Genomic DNA, 22241 nt, shown 5'->3' on the forward strand with positions numbered 1-22241 from the left:
AACTCTCAGGGATAAAGGTTATCTTTTTAAAAAAATTTTGTTAAAGATTTATTTATTTATGTTAGAGAGACAGAGAGAGAAACGGAGAGAGTGAGTGAGGTAAGGGGCAGAGGGAGAGAATCTTCAAGAAGACCCACTGAGTGTGGAGTCCAATGTAGGACTTGATCCCATGACCCATGAGATCATCATCCAAGCCAAAAATCAGGAACTGGGAGCTTAACAGACTGAGTGACCTAGGTGTCCCAAAGATTATCTTATATATAGTTCTTTTACCTGGAACATTATTCTTCCCCCCTCTCCATTTACTTAAATCCTCTTTATCTTGAATTTATACTGCCTTGCATTAACTTTTTATTCTACGAACTCTTTGAAGGCTTAATCCAACCTACTTGTTTGAATGCTTTTATTTTTTAAATCTGGTTGCTGCCCCCAAAACACTCTAAGAGAGGTGCAAACATTTCTGCTTCTTGGATTGTAAGAGAGAGCAGGCTTTAATCCTTTCCTCAGGGTCTACTTAAAAATACCATGCATCACTGGGCACTCACAGGGATAATAGCAGAGACTCTGCATAATGGTGTGTTGTCATTTGCTCAAAACCTATGAACAATGTCTGAATATCTGTTTTTCTCAAGGTCTTTGCATGTCATATAAGAACTATTCCAGCATCCACTCTTCTTTCTTTCAAAGGACGCAAATTTCAAAACACAGCTGTCTGTGACCTTGGGAGACCTAACCAGAATTTGCAAACAAGCTTATGTAAGCATCCCCTGGCCAGGCTTGTTAAGGCCTAAGTAAATGAGAGCTCTTTTTTTCCCTTTGTGTGTGTGTGTGTGTGTGTCTGTGTAAATGAGAGTTTTGATTTCTACATGGAACAGCAAGAGGTCTTCTGGGAAGAGGCATCTCCTGCCTGAACTGTAATTTGAAAAGTATGCTTTGTTTGTAGTATCCTTTTTTTTTTTTTAAAGATTTTATTTATTTATTTGACGGAGAGAGATTACAAGTAGGCAGAGAGGCAAACAGAGAGAGAGGAAGAAGCAGGCTCCCTGCCAAGCAGAGAGCCCGATGAGGGACTCGATCCCAGGACCCTGAGATCATGACCTGAGCCGAAGGCAGAGGCTTAACCCACTGAGCTACCCAGGCGCCCCTGTTTGTAGTATCCTTAACTGTGTAAAATGCAATAAGAATAGCAGAGCTGGGGGCGCCTGGGTGGCTCAGTGGGTTAAGCCGCTGCCTTCAGCTCAGGTCATGATCTCAGGGTCCTGGGATCGAGTCCCGCATCGGGCTCTCTGCTCAGCAGGGAGCCTGCTCCCCTCTCTCTCTCTCTGCCTGCCTCTCTGTCTACTTGTGATCTCTCTCTGTCAAATAAACAAATAAAATTAAAAAAAAAAAAAGAAGAATAGCAGAGCTGTAAAACACTGTCTGCATAATGCCTATTGAGAAAAAGCTCAGAAACTTGAGTAGACATTACATTAATAAGTTCCTCAAATGGCACTTCACAAATGTGGAGATGGGAGGAGAGACAGAAATGGGGCCAAACAATACTAACAGATCTGTGGGATTAAAAATACCAATAGTAGAGTACACATGGAGTTCAGTCCGGCAACATATAATGATGTCCAAGCATCCAGGAAAAAATTACTCAGAAGATTGACATTCTCTGGATGGAACCTCAAAAGCATGTCAAAAGCAACTGGATAGATACTGTAACCCATTGAATAGATAGATTTTGCAATGCAACAGAAATAGCAAAACATAAAGTCTATGTCAAGCTGCCTGTCAGAGGGCTTCAGCAAATGCTGACAGTGGTTAAATAAAAACAAACAAACAAACAAACAAACAAAAACCAAAACCAAAACAGCCAAAAATGGTGAGTAAAAACAACTCAGTTCTTGGGTCCAAGAGTGTGAGCCCCTGGACTTCTGCTTTGGATTTCAACAGTCTTTCAGAAAGATGAAAAGCACGTGAGAGACCTTTAGAAGGGAAACAAAAAAAAACTAATGGAAATAGGCATATGATGAGAGAATCAAGGAATGAAATAGAGTTAACTCTGCTGGGCAGTGACAAAAAGAGGTATTTAACTCTGATCAAAATTATTGTTGGGGCACCTGGATGGCTCAGTAGGAAGAGCGAGTGACTCTTGTTCCCAGGGTTGTGAATCTGAGCCCCACGATGGATGTAGAGATCCAACATGGGGCTCGAACTCACGACCCTGAGATCAAGAGTCACATGCTCGGGGCACCTGGGTGGCTCAGGGGGTTAAGCCTCTGCTTTTGGCCCAGGTCATGATCTCAGGGTCCTGGGATTGAGCCCCACATCGAGCTCTCTACTCAGCAGGAGCCTGCTTTCCCCCCCACCCCCGCCTGCCTCTCTGCTTACTTGTGATCTCTCTCTCAAATGAATAAACAAAATCTTAAAAAAAAAAAAAAAAAGAAAAAAGAGTCACATATTCTTCGAACTGAGCCAGCTAGTCACCCCTGTTTACATTTTTTTTTTTTTAAAGATTTTATTTATTTATTTGACAGAGAGAGATCACAAGCAGGCAGAGAGGCAGGCAGAGAGACAGGAGGAAGCAGGCTCCCTGCTGAGCAGAGAGCCCGATGCGGGACTCGATCCCAGGACTCCGAGATCATGACCTGAGCCGAAGGCAGTGGCTTAACCCACTGAGCCACCCAGGCGCCCACCCCTGTTTACATTTTAAGGGTGTTTCAGGAAAGATTATTAACAAATATATTTTAGTTATGCATATGGCAGATGAAAAAGTGAATTAACCAGAACCATCAGCCTTTTGGAAAGCCATGTAGTTGAAAGAAGCCTACAGTCATATAATTTTAGAGAAGGAGTAATCTTTGAGATGATCCAGTTTGATGTCTTCAAAGTGAGGTCTGAGGGCCAGCTAACTCAGAACTGCCTGGATAGCTTGTTAAAAAAGATTTCTCAGCTCCTACTAATACAGCCCCTCCTGAATCCTAATACCCAAGGGGTATTGGCCTGAGAAGCTTGCTGAGTTTAAAGGCCTCCTTCTATAGAGAAAGGAACTAAGGTCCAGAGAGATAGGATGCCCAAGGTACCAATGAGTCCCAGTTCCTGGTCCAAGACTATTACCATTAGTCTGGAATGAAATGCTTCCCAAATCTTCCCAAATTGCCTTTATCATACTGCATTTTTTTTTTCCCTGAGAATTTAATTCATAATCTAAACACTGCTTCATTTAATTCTTGGGTAATAAGGAATGGAAGATGAAAGAAAATAGAGAACAAAGATTAGATAGGAAGTAGAAAGGAAAAACTCAGGCAGAAGCAGGAGTCAGAAACAACTAACATCTGATTAAGATGACACAATATTTACATGTGTGAAGTTAAATCATAGTCTGAACAGAAAGGCCTTCAGTCTGTTGCATTGTCTTCCCCCACACCCTCCTCCAAAACACAGAGACACTTAGAAGGAAAAAGACAGAGAAACTGGCCCTAATAAGAACCTTAGGCTAATTAATAGGTTTGGCTTAATCCCGTTGGTCTTGCCAAAGTTAATCTTTTTTTTTTTTTTTAAAGACCTTATTTATTTATTTAACAGAGAGAGAGAGAAATCACAAGTAGGCAGAGAGGCAGGCAGAGAGAGAGAGGGGGAAGCAGGCTCCCTGCTGAGCAGAGAGCCTGATACAGGGCTCAATCCCAGGACCTTGAGATCATGACCTGAACTGAAGGCAGAGGCTTAACCCACTGAGCCACCCAGGCGCCCCCGAAGTTCATCTTAAAAGAGTGATTTAAAAAAAAAAAAAAAAAAAAAAAAGAGTGATTTTAGGAATGGTTGAGACCTTCTTGGTCCTACTTCTGAATTTGCCATCTTAGAAGAGATGGACATGAGAAGGGTAAATGGAAATGTTCCCTCTGGGCCACCAGAGTGATGGCACCATGAAGATCCACTTTCCAAACCCTAAATTATTTTTAAATATAAGTGCCATGTAAAGCAGAGAAAGAGAACCACAGGATGTTATGTATGCAAAGGTTTTTCTTATAGTTTTTCAACTCTCACAAACTTACTGTTTCAACAACTCAAGAACTGCTACTCAGGGTTTTAAATAAATTAAACTGAACCCCCCATCTTCCTAACCCCGTAATCATGTGACAGTTTTAGAATTCCACTACTTTTTAGATTCTCTGATTTATAATGGATTTATTTTTTATTTTTTAAAGATTCTATTTATTTGACAGAGACACAGCAAGAGAGGGAACACACACAGGGAGAGTAAGAAAGGGAGAAGCATGCCTCCCACAGAGCAGGGAGCCCAATGTGGGGCTCCATCCCAGGACCCTGGGATCACGACCTCAGCCAAAGACAGATGCTTAACGACTGAGCCACCCAGACGCCCCTGATTTATAGTGGATTTAACTTCTGACTTCTTTTACTTTGACTATCAGGAAAAATAAAGATTTTTAAAAGTATAATAAAGTGTCCATGAAAAGAGAATTTAGAAAAGGAAGAGAGGTTTAAAGAGTAAATGAATTTACTGTTTAAGGAAATTCTTACAGATAGATTTATCAGATGAAGTAGTCCAGTCAGTTGGACAACTTGTCAACTACTTATCAAATATAGCTTCATTTTAAAACTCACTTTAACATGGCTATTCATGTGTTCACCAATGAGAAACAACAACAACAAAAAATCACAAACTTTGTCCAATCCTAATAAGTTCTCTACCTTGAAACTCTAATTGTATGATCCCAAATTGAAAACATAATAAATATTCCACTTATTTTTTTCCCTTTCAGAGACACTGTCAAAATGTTTTAGTGTGCTTCCTTACTGAAGTTAAAACTGAATAAATTTAGCTTTACTTTATTAAGAGATCTCTTGGTGGGATGCCTGGGTAGCTCAGTTAAGCTTCTGCCTTCGGCTAGGGTCGGCTGGGATGGAGTCCTGCTTTGGGTTCCTTGTTCAGTGGGGAGCCAGCTTCTCCCCCTCCTCCTGCCACTCCCCTGCTTGTGCTCTCTCCCTCTCTCTGACAAATGGATAAAATCTTTAAAAAAAAAAAAAAAGAGTACATTTTGGTCCTTCCTAATATCTAAGCTTCCTTAAAAATGTGAAATCTCTGCCTTATTATCATAAACCTTTTATTCCTACAGGGTGAAAGACAGGGATGCGAACCAGACTATAGGGAGTCTCAGCAACTTTTTCTATGACAGTACTTGGCTTGTTCTGGATAGTGCTCTCATCTCATGATTAATTTGTTATTTAAGAAGCAATCATGCTGCAGTGATATGGTGTCTTTTAGAAAGAGTTGGCCAGAGTGTGTTTCAGGTTGGCCATTTCTGGTTTGATAGTTCCTAATACTATAATGGGAATATGGATTTGACCTCAAGGGAAACCAAAACAAAACAGAACTAACACAGATCAGTAAAATAATTCATGAAAAATATAACAGGTTAAAATATGCCTATAAATGCAGCTTTATTTAAAAACTCATTATTATATTGGGGCGCCTGGGTGGCTCAGTGGGTTGGAGCCTCTGCCTTCGGCTCAGGTCATGATCTCAGGGTCCTGGGATCGAGCCCCGCATCGGGCTCTCTGCTCAGCGGGGAGCCTGCTTCCCTTCCTCTCTCTCTGCCTGCCTCTCTGCCTACTTGTGATCTCTGTCTGTCAAATAAATAAAATCTTTAAAAAAAAAAATAAAAATAAATAAAAATAAAAACTCATTATTATAAAAGAGCATCTATGTTTGACATGCAGAGAAAAAAAGATTGGGAATGTAACTTCAAAAGAAAGATATATTCCCAAAGCACTTTTTACTAGTTTTCAGAAAAAAGAAAGCTCATTTTATTACAATTTGCCAAACTTACTGGCCATAGAATGGACTTCAAAAGGATTTCTGGAACATGATAAAACATCCATAGAGAAGAGAATGGAAGGAAGATTATGCATTCAAGCTACATTTTAGAGTGCAAAAGGCCTCTGGAAAACACATTTCAAAGAAAAAGTTAATACAAAGGAAGAAGGTCCCTGATTTCTTACAAAGTCACAATATGGACATTTGTGTCTGTTCCCAGAGTGCAGGGAGAAGATTCAGTAGCAGAAATCCTTGCCTTACATTTTGGAGCAGCTTTGAGAGAGCAGCAAAGAGCTCTCCACAGTCTGCCTGGAGGGCCCAGAGTGGGGCTTTCCAATTTAAGAGCTCTGGTACTCCTCTGCAGGATAAACAGCTCTGGATTCTTCTTTAATGACAACAGCATATCAGCCCCTTTTGAGGTTACAGCATACATAAACAGGATCTGCCTCATATTTTCCAGTTGAGGAGGAGGGAAGGCAAAAATAAAAGGAAAAAAGAGCCCCCACAAATCTTTTCCTGTAGTTAACTGTGAAGACAACTTGCTTTTACTCACATGCAGGACTGAGAAAATGAAAGGAGAACCACAGTACTCGAAATGCCCCCAGAAAGAAAACAGGAAAACCACTATTTCCTCTATGTGTGAGAACGTCAGTGGGCAAAGGGAAGAAAGGGAATGCTGAACTCTAGGGCTTTAAAAGAAAAAGGATGCAAGTTTAAGAAGAGTAAGTGAGCTGAAAGTATTCTTAATAAAGTCTTTCTGGTTCCAAAACTCACACAGATACCAAAAGGGAAGTCTTGCCCAGCATGCACCCTGCTCTCTACTTCAAATGTTAAAGTGGACACTGGCTGTCACGTTAGTAGGGAGACCAGCAGGTCATTTCCCAGGATGCCTTGAGGTCAGTGCTTGGCACTGAAAATTTCCCCACCTTTGTGATGCCCTAACAAAATGCACCAAATGGAGATATTTACTCACAGAATCCACATTCTTGTACCCTTGGCCCAATATGGACTAAAGTTCTAAAAGAAAACCTCAAGATTCCTGTTTTCTTAGACTAGGTCTATACGCCCCCCCCCAATCCCCCCTTCCCCATTTCCCTCCTACCAACAGTTTCCAGGAACTGCAAATAAAAATTACCTCACTTGTATTTAAATGTGCACATTAGTGATTTGAAAGCTTGCTTCACTATGCTATAGTAGGGTCAGCAAACTTTTCCTTGCATCATTCAAAACACTGAGTCAATAGAATCAGTCACTAAAGAAAATAAAAAACCAGGATCACAGGTAGAAGAGAAGTCTAGAAGCCAGCCAGAGGAAACTCTGGTTATTTAAGTCCTGACCTTGAGTCCAGGGGAGCTCTCAGGACCATGCTCCAGTAAGACTGGATTTGGAAATGCAGGGAACCAACTGGGGCAGGTGGCCATGAGAAAACTGTCTTCATCAATTCTAGGCACATTCCATTCCTCGCCAAATAATTCATGGGTTGGAGAAATAAGACCTGAAGGATCTTGGCACATGAGATTTGAAGTGAAGATCAGTGGACCTTCAGTTCATAGCTTAATGCCTAGTCCACAGTCCTAAAATATGGTCTGTGTGATGCTCAAAAGAGTGGTAAATCCACCTTGTTCATCTGGAACAATGACAGTCCCTACGGCCATCAGAGGTGAATTTTATCCTGACAGGTGCTAATTAGCTTGCCATAGGGAAAAAGTCCCATGAACCACTGCAGATAAGAGTTCTCTGTATTTCAGTTTCAATCTGTGGATCAAGATACCAAATTATAAAAATGTAATTAATTAGTTGATATGGTAAAGCCACCCTGAAGACACCTGATTGACAGGTCAGATTTCTTACGTTCACACCTAAGAAATAATGCAGTTGGGCCCCGATGAGTGTGAACCTTGAGAATTTTAATCACCTCTCCAGGTTGAAAGTTTTCACATAGCGGCTCTTTTTAGGAGGAAACCAAGAGCCAGAGACAGCTAATTGGAAAAGAGACTGGGCAGGAAAAAGAGGATGATGAGAAGTGAAATCAGAAGGGAAAGCTAGATATGGAGCATTTGGGAAGAAACAGCCTTGGTCAAGAGAGGGCAGTTTTGAAACAGGGTGAGAAAAAGGCCTACACAGAAAGGTCTGTCTTGGGTTAGCCTCAAAATCTGGCCCTAGGACATCGAAGTTGGGACTTGGCTCTGAATGGAATCAGTAGTAAGGAAGATTCAAACCCTTGGGCTTTTCTGAACTTTTGTTCCTAGTTTTAGTGAATGCTTGGAAACAGGGTGGTCTTAGGAGGAGAATAATAGCTACTTAGACTGCTTTTCTCAGGGTGGCACCAGGTACAGCAAGATGGGAAAGGCTGACAGTCTTAGCAGGGACAGAATGTGTATTGAGAGTTCCCTCCAGGGAGTAGGAGATGGTGATCCCTGTTCTGACTTTCTTCTTGACCTGGAAGTTTCTCCATCATATCCAAATAGCTGTGTAGCAAAAGCAGGTTTTTAATTAAAAGATGGAGTGGGTGAGACAAAATCAATTTCTTTTTCTACTTCCCCAACATAAATCAGTAGTGGTAAGTCTGAAAGAGGGGCAATTATAAAGACTTGACATAAAAAGGAAATTTGTAAGTGCTAGTTCAACCAAGAAAAAGAGCACCTTCTCTTTAAAAACAAATGGAAGTTTTTTTTTTAAATTAAAAAATCCCTCTGCCCCTCCCTCCTGCTGTGTGTGGGTGGATGAGTGCTCTACCGAATAAATAAAATCTTAAAAAAAAAAGAAGCAAGTAATCATTTCTGAAGTATTTTATGAATTTTATTTACACTACATTCTTTTAGTATTACGGTGACCAACTTCTCTCAAAAACTTTCAAGAGGGAAACAGCTGATCACCCCCCAGAACTAATTCCAATTAATGTCCTAGAGCAACATTCAATTTTTCTCAAATTAATGGGATGCAGATCTGTGCTCTGGCCATATCAGGGATAAGTAAAGAGCATCTAATGTTAGCCACTTGGTAATAATTATCCAAACCCATGGCCTCTTGGAGTGCTGGGCTGACTCAGTCGGCCAGTCACAGAGCACGTGACTCTTGATCTGGTTTGAGCCCCATGTTGGGTATAGAGGTTGAAAAAGTAATCTTAAACCACCCCCCCCACCAAAAAAATAAAGCCATGGCCTCTTTTCTGCATACATTATGGCAGTACTATGCATCCATCCAAAATCAAATGTTAATTTCTAATGCATGAGTTTTCTATTTGAGGATCAAGCACTAAGTACTATTTGAAATGAGAAGGAAAAAAAGGAAAAATCTCCCACTGTACTATAGACTTGAATTACTCTATCAAACCAGATTTTTTTTTTTTTTAAGTTTGCCTAAATGAGCTGGAATTCCTTTATAGCTTCAGAGCTCTCTATATTTCACGTCAGGGCAGGTATCACCTCCTTCTCTTATGGCAAATCCACGATTTTTCCTTACACCTTCACAAATGGACTGGTTCATCACCCACCCTCCCCTCCAATTCTGAAATTTCTGGCAGAAAAGAGATCTGTCAAAACAGGTTACTTGTATTTTTATTGGTTCCTCCAGACCATGACGACATTTCCTGAAAGGCAGTGCCAGGAAACTATTAATGTCTGTGAAAAAGAAGTGAAAGTTCTTCTAAGCAAAAACTGTCTGGTGCCCCATGAGACTGCAGCCTGAAGGAATCACTAGTCCTTAGACTGTAACACTGGTTCAACTGCCTGCTGTGTCAGAACTCTGAAACACTACTCTCAGAGGAGAAGAGGAAAGTGTCTTTCCAAAAAGAAAGGTCTGGGAGACACAACTGGCTATTTCTTCCCTTTTTCTTAATCTTTTACTTCTCTTGACTTGGGGTAGCTGAATGGGCAGCTAATGGCTGGCTCACTTAAGGCTGCTGTCCCACAAACTGGTTAAATCATTCAAGTAGGTAGTGGATCTTTCCCAAGCAGAAGGGGTAATGGGGCCAAAACCTGGAAGATGAGAGTGTAATCTTCCCTACAAATGGGAAGAAAGAATCCATTCTAACATCCAGGTGCAGAAAAAGAGAACTTCACTTTTATAAAGGACTACAGTGATTGTGCTAACGCTAGAGTCTCAGTGTGAGCACTTGACACCGCCAATCATAAAGGAAGCTAGAGCTTTACAGAAGGCTGGAAATGAAATTAAACAAAACTTGTTTGAGGTATTGAACCTCTAGGAGACTTTCAAATACTTCAATTGATACACAGTAAGTGCCAAAAACATGTGGGTACTTGCTAAGGTTGTAACTGGGTTTGTGGAGCAGAAAGGCAGCTCACCGCACTGTCATATCCCTCTATTTAACAGCGCCACCTGCTGGGTGAGGGTGGAGAGAGCTGAACTTTGTTTCTTTGTTTTATGGATTACCCATAGACAATCTATGAATTCACAGAAAGAAGAGTCTTCACTCTTTCCAGTATACACAGGACACTGAGAAACACTGATCTCTGTACTAGCAAGTTCACAAAGAAAGGGAAAGCCCTGCTCATCTTTCTTGATGTCCTAGCCATCCATAGTCCAGTCATAAGCGTCTCCTTTGAAATGTCCAAATAGGAAATAAAAGCATTAAAATAAAGAACATAAAATATAGCTCTTGTATGTCCATTTTAATAGCCAGGTCATCTGAATCATGACCTCTAAAAGCTGGGCGGTTTTTCATTATCTTTAAGAGAACACTGTAAGTGGCCTTTCTAGATGAAGTTGAATCTATTCTCATAATTAACCCACTTTAGGAGAACATTTAATATCTGGTCCCAACATAGTAACCACCTAAACTAGAAACATCTAGGAAAAAAGTGTGGCTAAAGAAACTTTAATTTTCACATAAAGCACTAGGTTCTATCCCTGGAATGTTAAAGAGAAATTAATCCACATCTTAAGCACTGTTCATTTCATAATGAACAGGTGTGCTGATTTCTCCTCCCTGAAGAAGAAATTAGAGGCCCAAAATGTCCCATCAGAAATTCCTGGGCCACATGTGTTTGAGAAGTTTTCAGATTTTAGAAAAGTGAAATGGTACATACATTATGCATTACATAACACTGCCAGCAAGTTCCTGGGCAGCACCCACTAATTGAACATTAACATTCTTGCAATAAGATATATTTATTTTCACACTAACTGGTTAGACTCTAAATAAACTTGTGTCAATTCAGATCAAGTTTTGTTGTCAAATGAGTTTGTATAAAACTACTTAACAAACTTGTGCTTTTGGATTTCAGTACTGAAGATAAGGGATTATGAAGCTGCACAAGTCATTCTTGATTATAATGAAATAGAGAAAAAGCAGTAACCGGCACAGAATTCTTTAAAACACCGAAATACTGCTGTTCATCTTGGTTGGTTGGTTTTTGGAGAAGTTACTTAACATTTTTAGCCATGGTTTTCTTACTGGTTGCACTGGGAAGGAATGGTGGTGGGAGCAGCAGTGGATGGGGGTTCCAGATTAGGTGGAAGGGATTAAGTAGTATTGATCCAATGCATAGAGTTTCAGCCCTATGTTAACTGTGTCTAGTTTTTTAGTATTATAAACAATAGTGTGATAAACAGCCTTGTAGCTAAATCTTTATACATGTCTCCTATGATTTATTTGGGATAAATACCTTAAAATGCAATTGCTGGGTCAAAGATATTCTATCTATAACTCTGTTTTTCCTCCACCCACCCATCCACTTAGCTTTATGATAACATTTTGAAATTATTTTAAAGGAAATTTATACTCCCTACAGCAATGTGCAAAAGCACCTCTTTCCCTGTACCTTTGTCAATACCAGGTACGGTCATTAACAAAATTTGCCAATTTGATATATGAAAAATGGTATTTCTTTGATTAAATGTGCATTTTTCTAGTTGCCTTGCATTTTTACACCAGCTCCAGTTAATTGTCCACAATTTTATGAAGAAGTTATTCCGAAATTCTCATCATTAGTTGTAGAGCCATGTCTTTTTGACTTAAGAGTTATCTTCCTTCTAGGACCTCTTGTGAGTTTTGAATTGTGTTGAAGAGGGCCTTGAAGGATCCTTGGCGAGGCCTTTGGGTCACTGGGATAGAGAGTGACATAAGGGCACAAATGAGTTGCAGGATGTGGGGACAGTTTTGGTTTTATTTGTTTGCTATATCGTGCTTCTATATAGTGCCTCTCTGTCGTACTAAACCTAGAAGCTTCCTGGATGGCCAACAAAGCCTCTTTGAAATAGAAGCTCATATGGCTTAAGGCTTGGGGAGAGGCCACAAGGGCTGTATTTTAAATTACTATTCATCCCCTACTCAGTGCCTAGTACACAGCTTTTAAACTAGTTAATCATTGATCGGTTTATTATACAAACTGGTATACTACTGACTGGGATAGCCAGATAATCTTGTGAATTCTAGGTGTTCTTCCCTCACCATAAGGGCTTATATTAACATTGAAAAAAATATGTATTTGAATAACATAGCTGCAAAATTCAGATGATCTAACAGCATTTTGGATGAAGTGACTTTAGGTCAAACTTTATTTGCAAACCACTATTCTCAGTTATGTATACCAATGGAGGAATGGGATGAATCAGATCCCAGGATTCAACAGATATTACAAAAGCCTTGACCTTTTTTATACATTAAAACTCTCACCAGGCTGCTTAGTAACAAGCTATCCAAGGTATAAGCATCACATTCTACCTATACTCTTACCTGGCACACAGGAGAGGCCCAAATAACTTGAAATGTGACAATGCTGAGAAAGGACAAGAAGTGAAAGGGTTAGTATAATTCATTCTGAATAGGGATCCCCTAATTTAGCTCAATTGTGAACCCTAGAAATATCTGTAGTTCAGAAATGAGATTTGATAATGTGGGCAGGGCCACTGAGAGGCAAAGCTCCTGTATTCTATGTGACTGGTGCTTCCAGAGTGTGCCTTTTAGAGATCCTCTAACTGATAACCGAATCACAGTCTGGGCCTGTTCTTCTGTATACAGAGCACACTTGAGCAGGCAATCTACGTGCAATACACATTTTGGGTCTTTCTCTGAAGAAGACAGATTTCTCTTTGAAGCAGAATATCCTGAGAGAAAACAAGGAATAACTCGCTGTAAATATAATCACACAAAAATCTTCAAACTGACCCAGAATTTCAGGCATTGGTCTCAGCCTGGGCTGTTTAAGAAGCACAGCTTTCTGCATTATCCTTGCTTTAATCACCACTATCCATGACATCACTATCAAAACCATTTATTTAGTCTGTTTTCAAGCTCCCCACATGGCAAATGACTGCCTACATAAACAAAACAATTCTGTTCTTTAAGAATTCTTTGCAACTGGGACCCCTGGAGAGAGAAAAAAAATGTAATTGCCATCTGAAACATACTGAAGTTTCTGTAAATGGTTTTATAAATGAATGATTGACTTTCATTAAAAGAGGAAGGAAAAAAAACCCCACAAAGAGCTGCAGGAGGCATTTCTGAATTTTGAAGACACAGTAAAGCAAAATCATGATACTCCCATCAGTTCTTAGCTATTAGAAACCCTAGTCTAAATTTAGTCCCTGACAAGTAGGCAAGATACAACGGATGATAATCTCTTTAAGTGTAAAGACCACATCTCTAATTTCTCATGTGTCTTATAGCAGTGGTTCTCAAACTTTAATATGCATTAGAATCATCTGGATGACTTTTAAAGATGACTACAAGGCCTTATCCTCAGCATTTCTGACTCAGAAGGTCCATATCCTGCTGCTCCAGGAAACAGATTCTCAACATCAAGGCTACTGCAGAGCACGGTATTAGACAAATGGTTGGACAATAAATACTTATTTTTAAATTGAATTAAACTTCAAAAATGATGTTTTGTTCCCCATGCCAAATCTTAGTATATGTGCTGCTGAATCGAGCACTCCCCATGTCAAATCTGAATACATACTGACATGCTGGTGGACTGATTAGGAATAAGAGCATGGTCACTGGTGATATTAACTGACCCATATGATGATGACATGGCAAGGAAAACAAACCAAAATTGTCATTTGTAAGTCAGCATCAGAATGATGACAGCTATGGGCATTACAGCAGTGGTAAAATTATTAAAGTGAGTATCTTTTTAGTTAGGGAGAAAGAGTAATATGAAAAGTTGAAAACTAAGATGGAAATCTTTAGAAAAATGGCTTTCATGTTTGACAATTTCTAGGATGAGATAGCAGGAATAGAAGAAGGAGTATAGATTTATGAAATGGTACAAAAGAACTGGTATTGAATCTAGACTACTATAATGTTAGCAGTACGACTTTTAGCAAAGTTACTTATCTCTCTGATTTCCCACTCCTCACTTGTCACTTTGGATAATAATGCCCACCATGAGGATTGGAATAGCTTGGGAACTGAAGTTTAGAACAATGGTTCTCAAACTTGAATGGTAAGAATTAGTTGGGAGACTCTTAAAACATAGAAACCTCTTGAAACACCGGTTGCTGGGTCACACGCCCCTGGAGATTTGAATTCAGTAGGTCTGGGGTTGGGGGCTGAGAATCCTCATATCTGATGCTGATGCAGCTAGTACTCAGACAACACTGTGAGTAGCAGCGGGCCAGCGATCCCCATTTACTTGCCATTAACACATAATACCAAGTAGATTCCTCAATGTACAGATCAATGATATCAATTTCAATATTCTATCTCATGTCATTTGAGTTCATGGTTCTCAAACTTATTAGACTTACCGGAAAACAAGAACCGTGTCTTGTTTCTCCTTATATCACACATTCTGCTATGCATATGTTAACATATTGATATTCCATGCATATATGAGTAGTGACAGGAACATGTTTGTTTATTTAGATTTTTTTGTTGTTGTTCAAATCTGCCCTCTACCAGCCTACTTAATGTGTGAAAATCTAACTGCTGAATTTCTTTAAAAAATTATTGTTTGGTAAAAAAAATCTTATGTAAATGGCAACATGGAACTTACTAAAAATTTCCTATGTATGAATATGATTTACCAACACACCCTCAGTGAATACGAGGTTAAAGAAAATCAGCCAGTGGAAATTGCAAGTTTCTTTAGGACTGTAAGCATTTTCCAAGCCCTCTGCTAGTCTCCCTTCCTCCACTCCAGGGACTTCTATCCTCTAGAGTGCCAAGGGGTTTTTTAACTTCTCCATATTTAGTACTGGGCTGTACTTGTTAAAACATTAAAAAAAAAAAAAAAAGAAAAGAAAAAATGGTTTATATACCATAAATTAAGACAATAAATTACAGCATACTTAATCCAGCATGGTGCTTGCAAACACACACACCAGTCCCACATCTGATAAGTGGCTTTAATGTTAAAAACAACAAGAGCAAAAAAGTATGTGTGTGTGTTGAGGGGGCGGTGGGTAGTTGGAAAAAGAAGGACAGTGGGGTTGGAGAACTGGTGACAAATTTGTCCTTTAAGATATACAGGAAATGCTCAGAGGTTTTGTCTACTTTGTAAATTAAACTGCAAAGCAGAAACTCATAAAATGTTTACTTTGATACATCCTCTGTCTTTCCAATCTACCATATCCTAATAACATTCTCAGAAGAAAATCCAGTAACTCCAGAAAGAAAAGGCGGCTCCTTAAGGTTTATAACAGACTCAAACTCACATCTAAAATGTCCATTCCTCTAAGATTTCTGAAATCAGAAGGAACAAAACAAAAACAAAACAGAAATAAGACAAGGGCTCTTCTACCTGATTTACGAAGGTTCTACCTGATTTACAAAGTTGAGTTTTAAGAGGATTAGAAGCACATTTTCCTGTTCTTCTACCTGATTATGAAGGTTCTTCTACCTGATTATGAAGGTTCTACCTGATTTATGAAGCTGAGTTTTAAGAGGATTAGAAGCACATATTCCTGTCCAAGGTGTGAGCATATAGTTATGGGCAATGGTTATCATCAACATTATTTATTTTTTACTGTCTAGGGAAACCAGTGGAGAGATTTCAAAATTTGAATAGGTTTCTTACCCATACTTCAAATAACAGAGAAAAATCAGTTTATCTTTTTAACTGGAGCCCTCTTTACAGAAAAAAGTAGTGAGATGCTTTTAAAAAAATTAGTTTTCCTCTGTGCCCTAAAGCCCAGAGTTTTGATGAGGTTTTAAGTAGGCTGAATTCTTTTCCTGGGACCTTATAAATTGGAAAAAAAAAACAAAAACCCCAACAACAACCCCCAAAACAAAATCAAAACCAAAAAACTAGTGAGTCAAATTTTTTTTTCTTCAATAACAGAGGGAAAGAAAAAGAGAGAGAGGGCAGAAGGAGAGGGAGAGAGAAAATCCCAAGCAGGCTCCATGTCTACTGCGGAACCTGATGCAGTGCTCAGTCTCACAACCTTGAGATCATGACCTGAGCCGAAATCAAGAGTTGCACACTTAACTGACTGAACCACCGAGGTGCCCTCAACTTTTTTTTTTTTTTTTTTTTAGATTTTATTTAGTTATTTGACAGAGAGAGAGAGAGAGACCACAAGTAGGCAGAGAGGCAGGCAGAGGGGGAGGAGGAAGCAGGCTCCCTGCTGAGCAGAGAGCCCAATGCGGGTCTTGATCCCAGGGCCCTGGGATCATGACCTGAGCTGAAGGCAGAGGCTTTAACCCACTGAGCCACCCAGGCACCCCCAAATTAAAATAATTCTTAAAATAACTTCTAAAAGACTGTCAAACTCTGGACAAGAAAGTATTCATCCCTACACCTAAGGTGCTAATTGTTCAGGGTGGGTAGAAGTTCAGGAGTCTTTAAATTTGGTTTATAAATTACCTATCTCTCTCTCTCTCTCTCTCTATCTATCTATCCAAATACATAGAAAGTTAAGACCACTATTCTTTGAATTAAGTAGTAAGTTTCAGATAATATATTAATAATTACACTTATAGTAATAATATAGCTATTCAGATATAAAGTAATAAGCCATTCATATTTTTAATGGTTTAGTCAAATCATTATTAAGGATGGGGCCAATTTTAAACTTTTCTATTATATATTTTTTAAAACTGGGGAGACAGGGAAAAAGGGGAAGAAATACTGGCTATTATTTGGGAACAAGTAGGGCAGAGGTGGAGTCTTGGGGTAAAAAGGTTTTATTTATTTATTTTTTAAAAAATTTTTAATTAAAAAAATTTTTTTTAAGATTTTTATTTCTTTATTTGACAGAGATCACAAGTAGGCAAAGAAGCAGGGGGATGGGGGGGAAGCAGGCTCCCTGCTGAGCAGAGACCCTGATGCGGGGCTTGATCCCAGGACCCTGAGATCTTGACCTGAGCTGAAAGCAGAGGCTTTAACCCACTGAGCCACCCAGGTGCCCGGTAAAAAGGTCTTAGATGGCCAACAAGTAGCAGGCAAGGACCCTGGTACCTCAGCAGTAAAGAAAACAAGATGCCAAGTGGTAAAATAATAACAAAGAAATGTTTAATCTAGCTTAAGTTATTTTGATTTTAGCAGCAATGACTTCCAAATTCCATCTCCATCTTGAAGATGTCTGGGAACTAGAACTTAGTCTCATGAATCAAAAGGAAACTTATCTATGCTATGCTCCTCTGCTATTGAACAAAAGGTCTATTGGCTCAGAGAGACTAGAAAAGCTGCTCAAGATTGGCTTCATGATGTCCAGTTTGTCCAAGAAATTCAGAACTGGGAGATGAGATATGACAGTAATCTAGGCAGGAAGGGATGAACCTTGGAACACAATGGTGGTAGGCTGAGTGTTGAGGAACAAGGACAAACTACTTCACAGTGACATATCAGTCTAGAACACTGGATTTCTTTAAGCCTAAGTAAGATACATGGCTATTAAACTTTTATGATTTTAAGTTTTTTGATATTAGGGTGCATCTTTTTTTTCAGATTTATTTATTTATTTGAGAGACAGAGAAAGATGGGGTGGGGGGGGAGGGAGAGAATCTCAAGTAGACTCCCTGTGGTCTGTGGAGCCCAACTCGGGGCTTAATCACACTTCCCTGAGATCAGGACCTGAGCCGAAACCAAGACTGGACACTCAAATGACTGAGCCACCCAGATGCCCCTGATAATAGGATGCATCTTAGAATCAATGCCAGAAGAAGTGATGTAGCTGTCACTGCCCATGCAGGTGCCAACACACAAATATCTGGGAAGAGATAGCAGCAGTTTGAAGCTTGGACAGGCTGGGGCAACTGACTGTATCAGGGACAGGGTGTGTGATAACATGCAGTGGCACCCAGGGCAAATGGAGAGTAATAGATGCTAAGAGTGAAAAAGTATTAAATCTTCTGTATTAAAAGAAGACAAAACCACCACAAATAGTGAACATTTCCAGATATTCAAGTACTTTTGGGGAGGTATTAGAGAGTGGTATTTAAAAGTGAAGGCTCTCAATTTGGGGAGATGAAAAGTTCTAGAGATGGAATGGTGGTGTTGGTTGTATGACAATGCCACTGAATTGTGTACTTAAAAATGGTTAAAACAATAATTTCATGTTTTCTATATATTTCACAAAAAAAAAAAAAAGTGAAGCCTCCAGAGTCAGTCTTCTTGACTTCAAATACTGCTTTTGATCCTTCTAAATTATGAGACATTTGGTTAATGTAACAACCTCTCTATGGTTTCATTTTAATACCTCAAAATCGGGAGGGTAATGGGATGTACCTCATAGAGTTGGTGAGGATTAAATGAATTAAGATGTTAAAGCATTTAGGTAGTGCCTGGGATGTAATAAATGTTTAAGAAGTACTAGCTCTTGTTACTGGTATTATTATTATTATTGCTCTTATGATAAGGTAAAATGGGTTTTTATGAAACAGTTTTAAGGTGCCTGGATGGCTCAGTCTGTTAAGAGTCCAACTCTGGGTTTCGGCTCAGGCCAGGATCTCTGGGTCTTGAGATGAAGCCCTATTGCGTAGGCATCCCGCTCAGCAGGGGGTCTGATTCTCTCCCTCGCCCTCTGCTCCATCCCCCTGCTCGTGCTCTCTCTCTCTCTCTCTCTCAAATAAATAACTCTTAAAAAAAACAAACAAACAAAAAAAAAAACCACAACCCAACCCAAACAGTGTGCCTGGGTGGCTTACTTGGTTAAGCATCTGCCTTTGGCTCAGGTCATGATCCTAGCATCAGGCTCCCTGCTCAGCGGGAAGTCTGCTTCTCTTGTTCCCTCTGCCCTTCCTCCCAGTGATGCTCTCCCTCTCTCTCAAATAAATAAAAACCATAAATAAATAAATATATATTAGTTCTGGCTTTTTTCCCCCCCAAAAGATTTTATTTATTTATTTATTTATTATTTCATTTCATTTATTTATTTATTTGACACAGAGAGATCACAAGTAGGCAGAGAGGCAGGTGGGGGGGTGGTGGTGGGAAAGCAGGCTCCCTGCTGTGGGGCTCGATCCTAGAACCCTGGGATCATGACCTGAGGTGAAGGCAGAGGCTTTAACCCACTGAGCCACCCAGGCGCCCCAGTTCTTGCTTTTTTGTCTTTCTCCTCTCATTCTCTGGTAGAGTACTAGTAAGAAATAAAATGATGAAAATGTTGAGTAAAAAGAGGAATAAGTAAAATGAGGGTCCTAGAAAATTAAAACCTTGCATAATCACGTCTGGAATGACTAAGAGTTGCCTACTTTGGCCAAACATTGAAATTCTAGTTTCTAAGCAAAGTCATGTAGGGTCCTAAACCAGCTGTGAAGATTTTCCAAAGTCCATGTTTGGCCCACCTTAAACTAACCAACTCCCACTGTCCAGAGATGAGGCCCAAGTAACTGTCCAATGATGTACAAGGGGAGCCCATCATCTCACAAATACACTCAACTGGGCACTTAGGGATGATTCATCTTTGGTATGTTAGGTATATTTAGAAGATCACTATACAGTCTCATATCTAAAATTTTGTACTCTTTCTTCCTTTTTAAAAATTTTTCTAATAGTGCTCTTCTGTTTTGATTGAAAAGAGGCCATTTTCTCTATGCACATCTATGGGATCCTTAAAAATTTCTTGCTAATAAATGTAATAATATAACATAATAAAAGTATGTATGTGGCTACTGCTGAGCTATTCCTAAATAACTCATATACCTAAGGAGAATATAGTTCTGCACCTTCCCATCCCCATTTTAGAGCCACATAGATATGTAGCTTGTATTAAATAGAGCTTGGTATTAGATAGATGTATGTATCTTAAAGGCATACCTTATTTCTTTTTTAAACAGAAGTTTTCACTTAATGAGAAGTGGCAGCTAAGGGTTTCCCCCCTCTTGCTACTTTAATCTGGTCTGATTTTGTTATACTGTTTTGTTTTAGGGCACTGGCATACTTCAAAGCTACCCTGCCAGGGGGAGACTTCTTTAGGTGGAAAGTTTTGGGATGTGCTGTAGAGGGGTGTAAGAGGAAGAGGAACAGAAAACGGGGTAAAGCACTGCAGCAAGAGTCTCCTGATGGTTTCTCTTTGCATGCTACTTTGTCCCTTTACCCACCAAGATATTTTATTTATTTTATTTTCTAAAATTGCAGATCAGCAAATCCTCGATGGCTCCCCATGACAGAGAAGGTAAAGCCCAACCTCCTAGTCTGGCACTGGAGACTGTCGACCACCAGACCTCAGTGGGTCAACCAAATTCCCAACACATATCCTCCAGTTTCCTCATTGTCCCTCAAGATGCCCAGCACAGCTGAGGCCACAGCACCTGGAGCCCATCACCGTCCCATCTCCCCAGTCCTCCTTCTCCTTTCTCTGAACTCTAGCAGGAACAGTCTGTGTCATTCATTATGATTCTTAGTCATATGGGCTGCATTTTAAATTAATGATTTCATACATGTGTGATTTACCTCACTAACCAGACCAAAACTCCCTAAATTAAAGGACCATGGGTTGAATTCAGCCCACATACATGTTTTGTTTGGCCTACACAGTGTTTTTGAAGAATGTGAGTTAGTTGCCAGCATTTAAAAAAAACCTGGAGATGGCACATAATAAAAATCTGGATTTCTGACTTCTCTAGACAAACTGGAAGCTCTGACAATGCTGGGCTAGCATTCCAGGATGGTTCCAATAAGCTGGAGCTGCATCATGACTGGTCTCTTCAGAAGTGCCATGTCCTTTCCATTTTGGCGTAGTCCCAGTCAGCCCTCTGTCCTGTACCTGGCCTCTTTCCACTCCCTTGTATACCTTCCCATCTCTCCCTGCCATTTAAGTATGCAACCTCTGAACTATAAGTCCTTGGAGGACATGGCCTTTCTCTTCATGTTCATCCCTCACCTCCTCAGTGTCTAGCACACGGCTAGTTATTTACATAATAGGTACTAAAAAACTATTCCCTGAAGGGAAGGAAGAAAGGCCACAAGTGAAAAGCAGATGATAGCACGGATCAGGGAGATGAAAATAAAAGGAGGTCAGGGTAAGGACACATGAGTGAAGGGTTTTACAAGATCTCAAGAAGAATGTGAAATGGAAGACCTTGTTCTTTAATAGCATCAAAGGGCAGTGATTTATAAATCTCTTTTAAAAAATTTTAAGAGCTATTATTATTATTTTTTTTAAATGATAGCTTCCCAGAAGCTGGACAATGGAAACAACTTAGATTATCTAGAGGCTCTTCAACTCTGAGTATACTTTCTGTGTCAATAGTAAATTGAGTCAGTACGACCTTTTTAAAAGGAAAACCATGGACTTTGGAGTCTTTGTACTGCTGATTGGGAAAAAGAGAAATTACCCTGAAGGCAGCCTTCATTTCATTACCATTTACAAAGTCTCAAAAGGAATACACCATAAGAGCTGCATATTACCAATGACCAAGGACCTTTCCCTGAACTTGCACCAAATGCCTTCTGCATGCATTCAAGCTGCCCCTTTTCACTCAAGTGTGAGTGAAGTTCAGAAGGTCAGGAAGAACAGTTCCAGAATACTAACCCCATTGCTCAATGATTAAACTTTAAATTAAACTTCACAGATGAAACTGTGGCTCCACGGGACAAATCAGGGCTTTACTCAATGTTCCAACAGGAGACATTTTATAGCTTCCCCCTTCTACTGAAAAGCCTGTGCAGTTCTACTGCTGAGAAGATCAGGAAAAATTGGTCTGACTGATCTGTTGATGCCTCTGGGTTTGAGGGTATAAAGTACACTGAGGTGATGGGGAGATGCTGGGGAATTCAGAGAAGAAAAGAAGTGGACTTTCAACTTGCCCACTATGGGAGTTTGTGTTTGAACTAGAAGTTTGACGAACTTAAAGCTGAACAAAAAGCTTTCTATTTGGGATGTGAGTATCTCAAGCTGCTGGGGCAGAGAGGAGGTTACTAATGGTGGACGTACAGAAGCATCCAAGAACAGACATCTGCCTCACTTCACTGTTTGTCAGGTTTTCTCTGTCTGAGAAAAGAGGTGACCTCATTTTTCATCAAGAAATTACAACTTAAAACCCATACCCACTCACAAGCATCTGATT

At 39.8% G+C, this 22241-nt stretch overlaps 1 protein-coding gene across 2 annotated transcripts in view; it reads right to left on the reverse strand.

The window, feature by feature from the left end:
* LOC111148649 (cms1 ribosomal small subunit homolog (yeast)) overlaps positions 1-22241 on the reverse strand; it is a 382522-nt gene that overhangs the window by 108627 nt on the left and 251654 nt on the right. The window contains exon 4 of one of the 2 annotated variants that reach the window (XM_022505405.1): positions 12519-12561. The exons of the other annotated variant lie outside the window; for it this stretch is intronic. Within the exon in view, the coding sequence (XP_022361113.1) occupies positions 12519-12561 (43 nt within the window). The remainder of the gene's footprint in view (positions 1-12518; positions 12562-22241) is intronic. 2 annotated transcript variants of the gene reach the window in all.

Source organism: Enhydra lutris, unplaced genomic scaffold (genome assembly GCF_002288905.1).
Source record: "Enhydra lutris kenyoni isolate GAN:26980312 unplaced genomic scaffold, ASM228890v2 scaffoldscaffold2, whole genome shotgun sequence".
Taxonomy (NCBI): domain Eukaryota; kingdom Metazoa; phylum Chordata; class Mammalia; order Carnivora; family Mustelidae; genus Enhydra; species Enhydra lutris.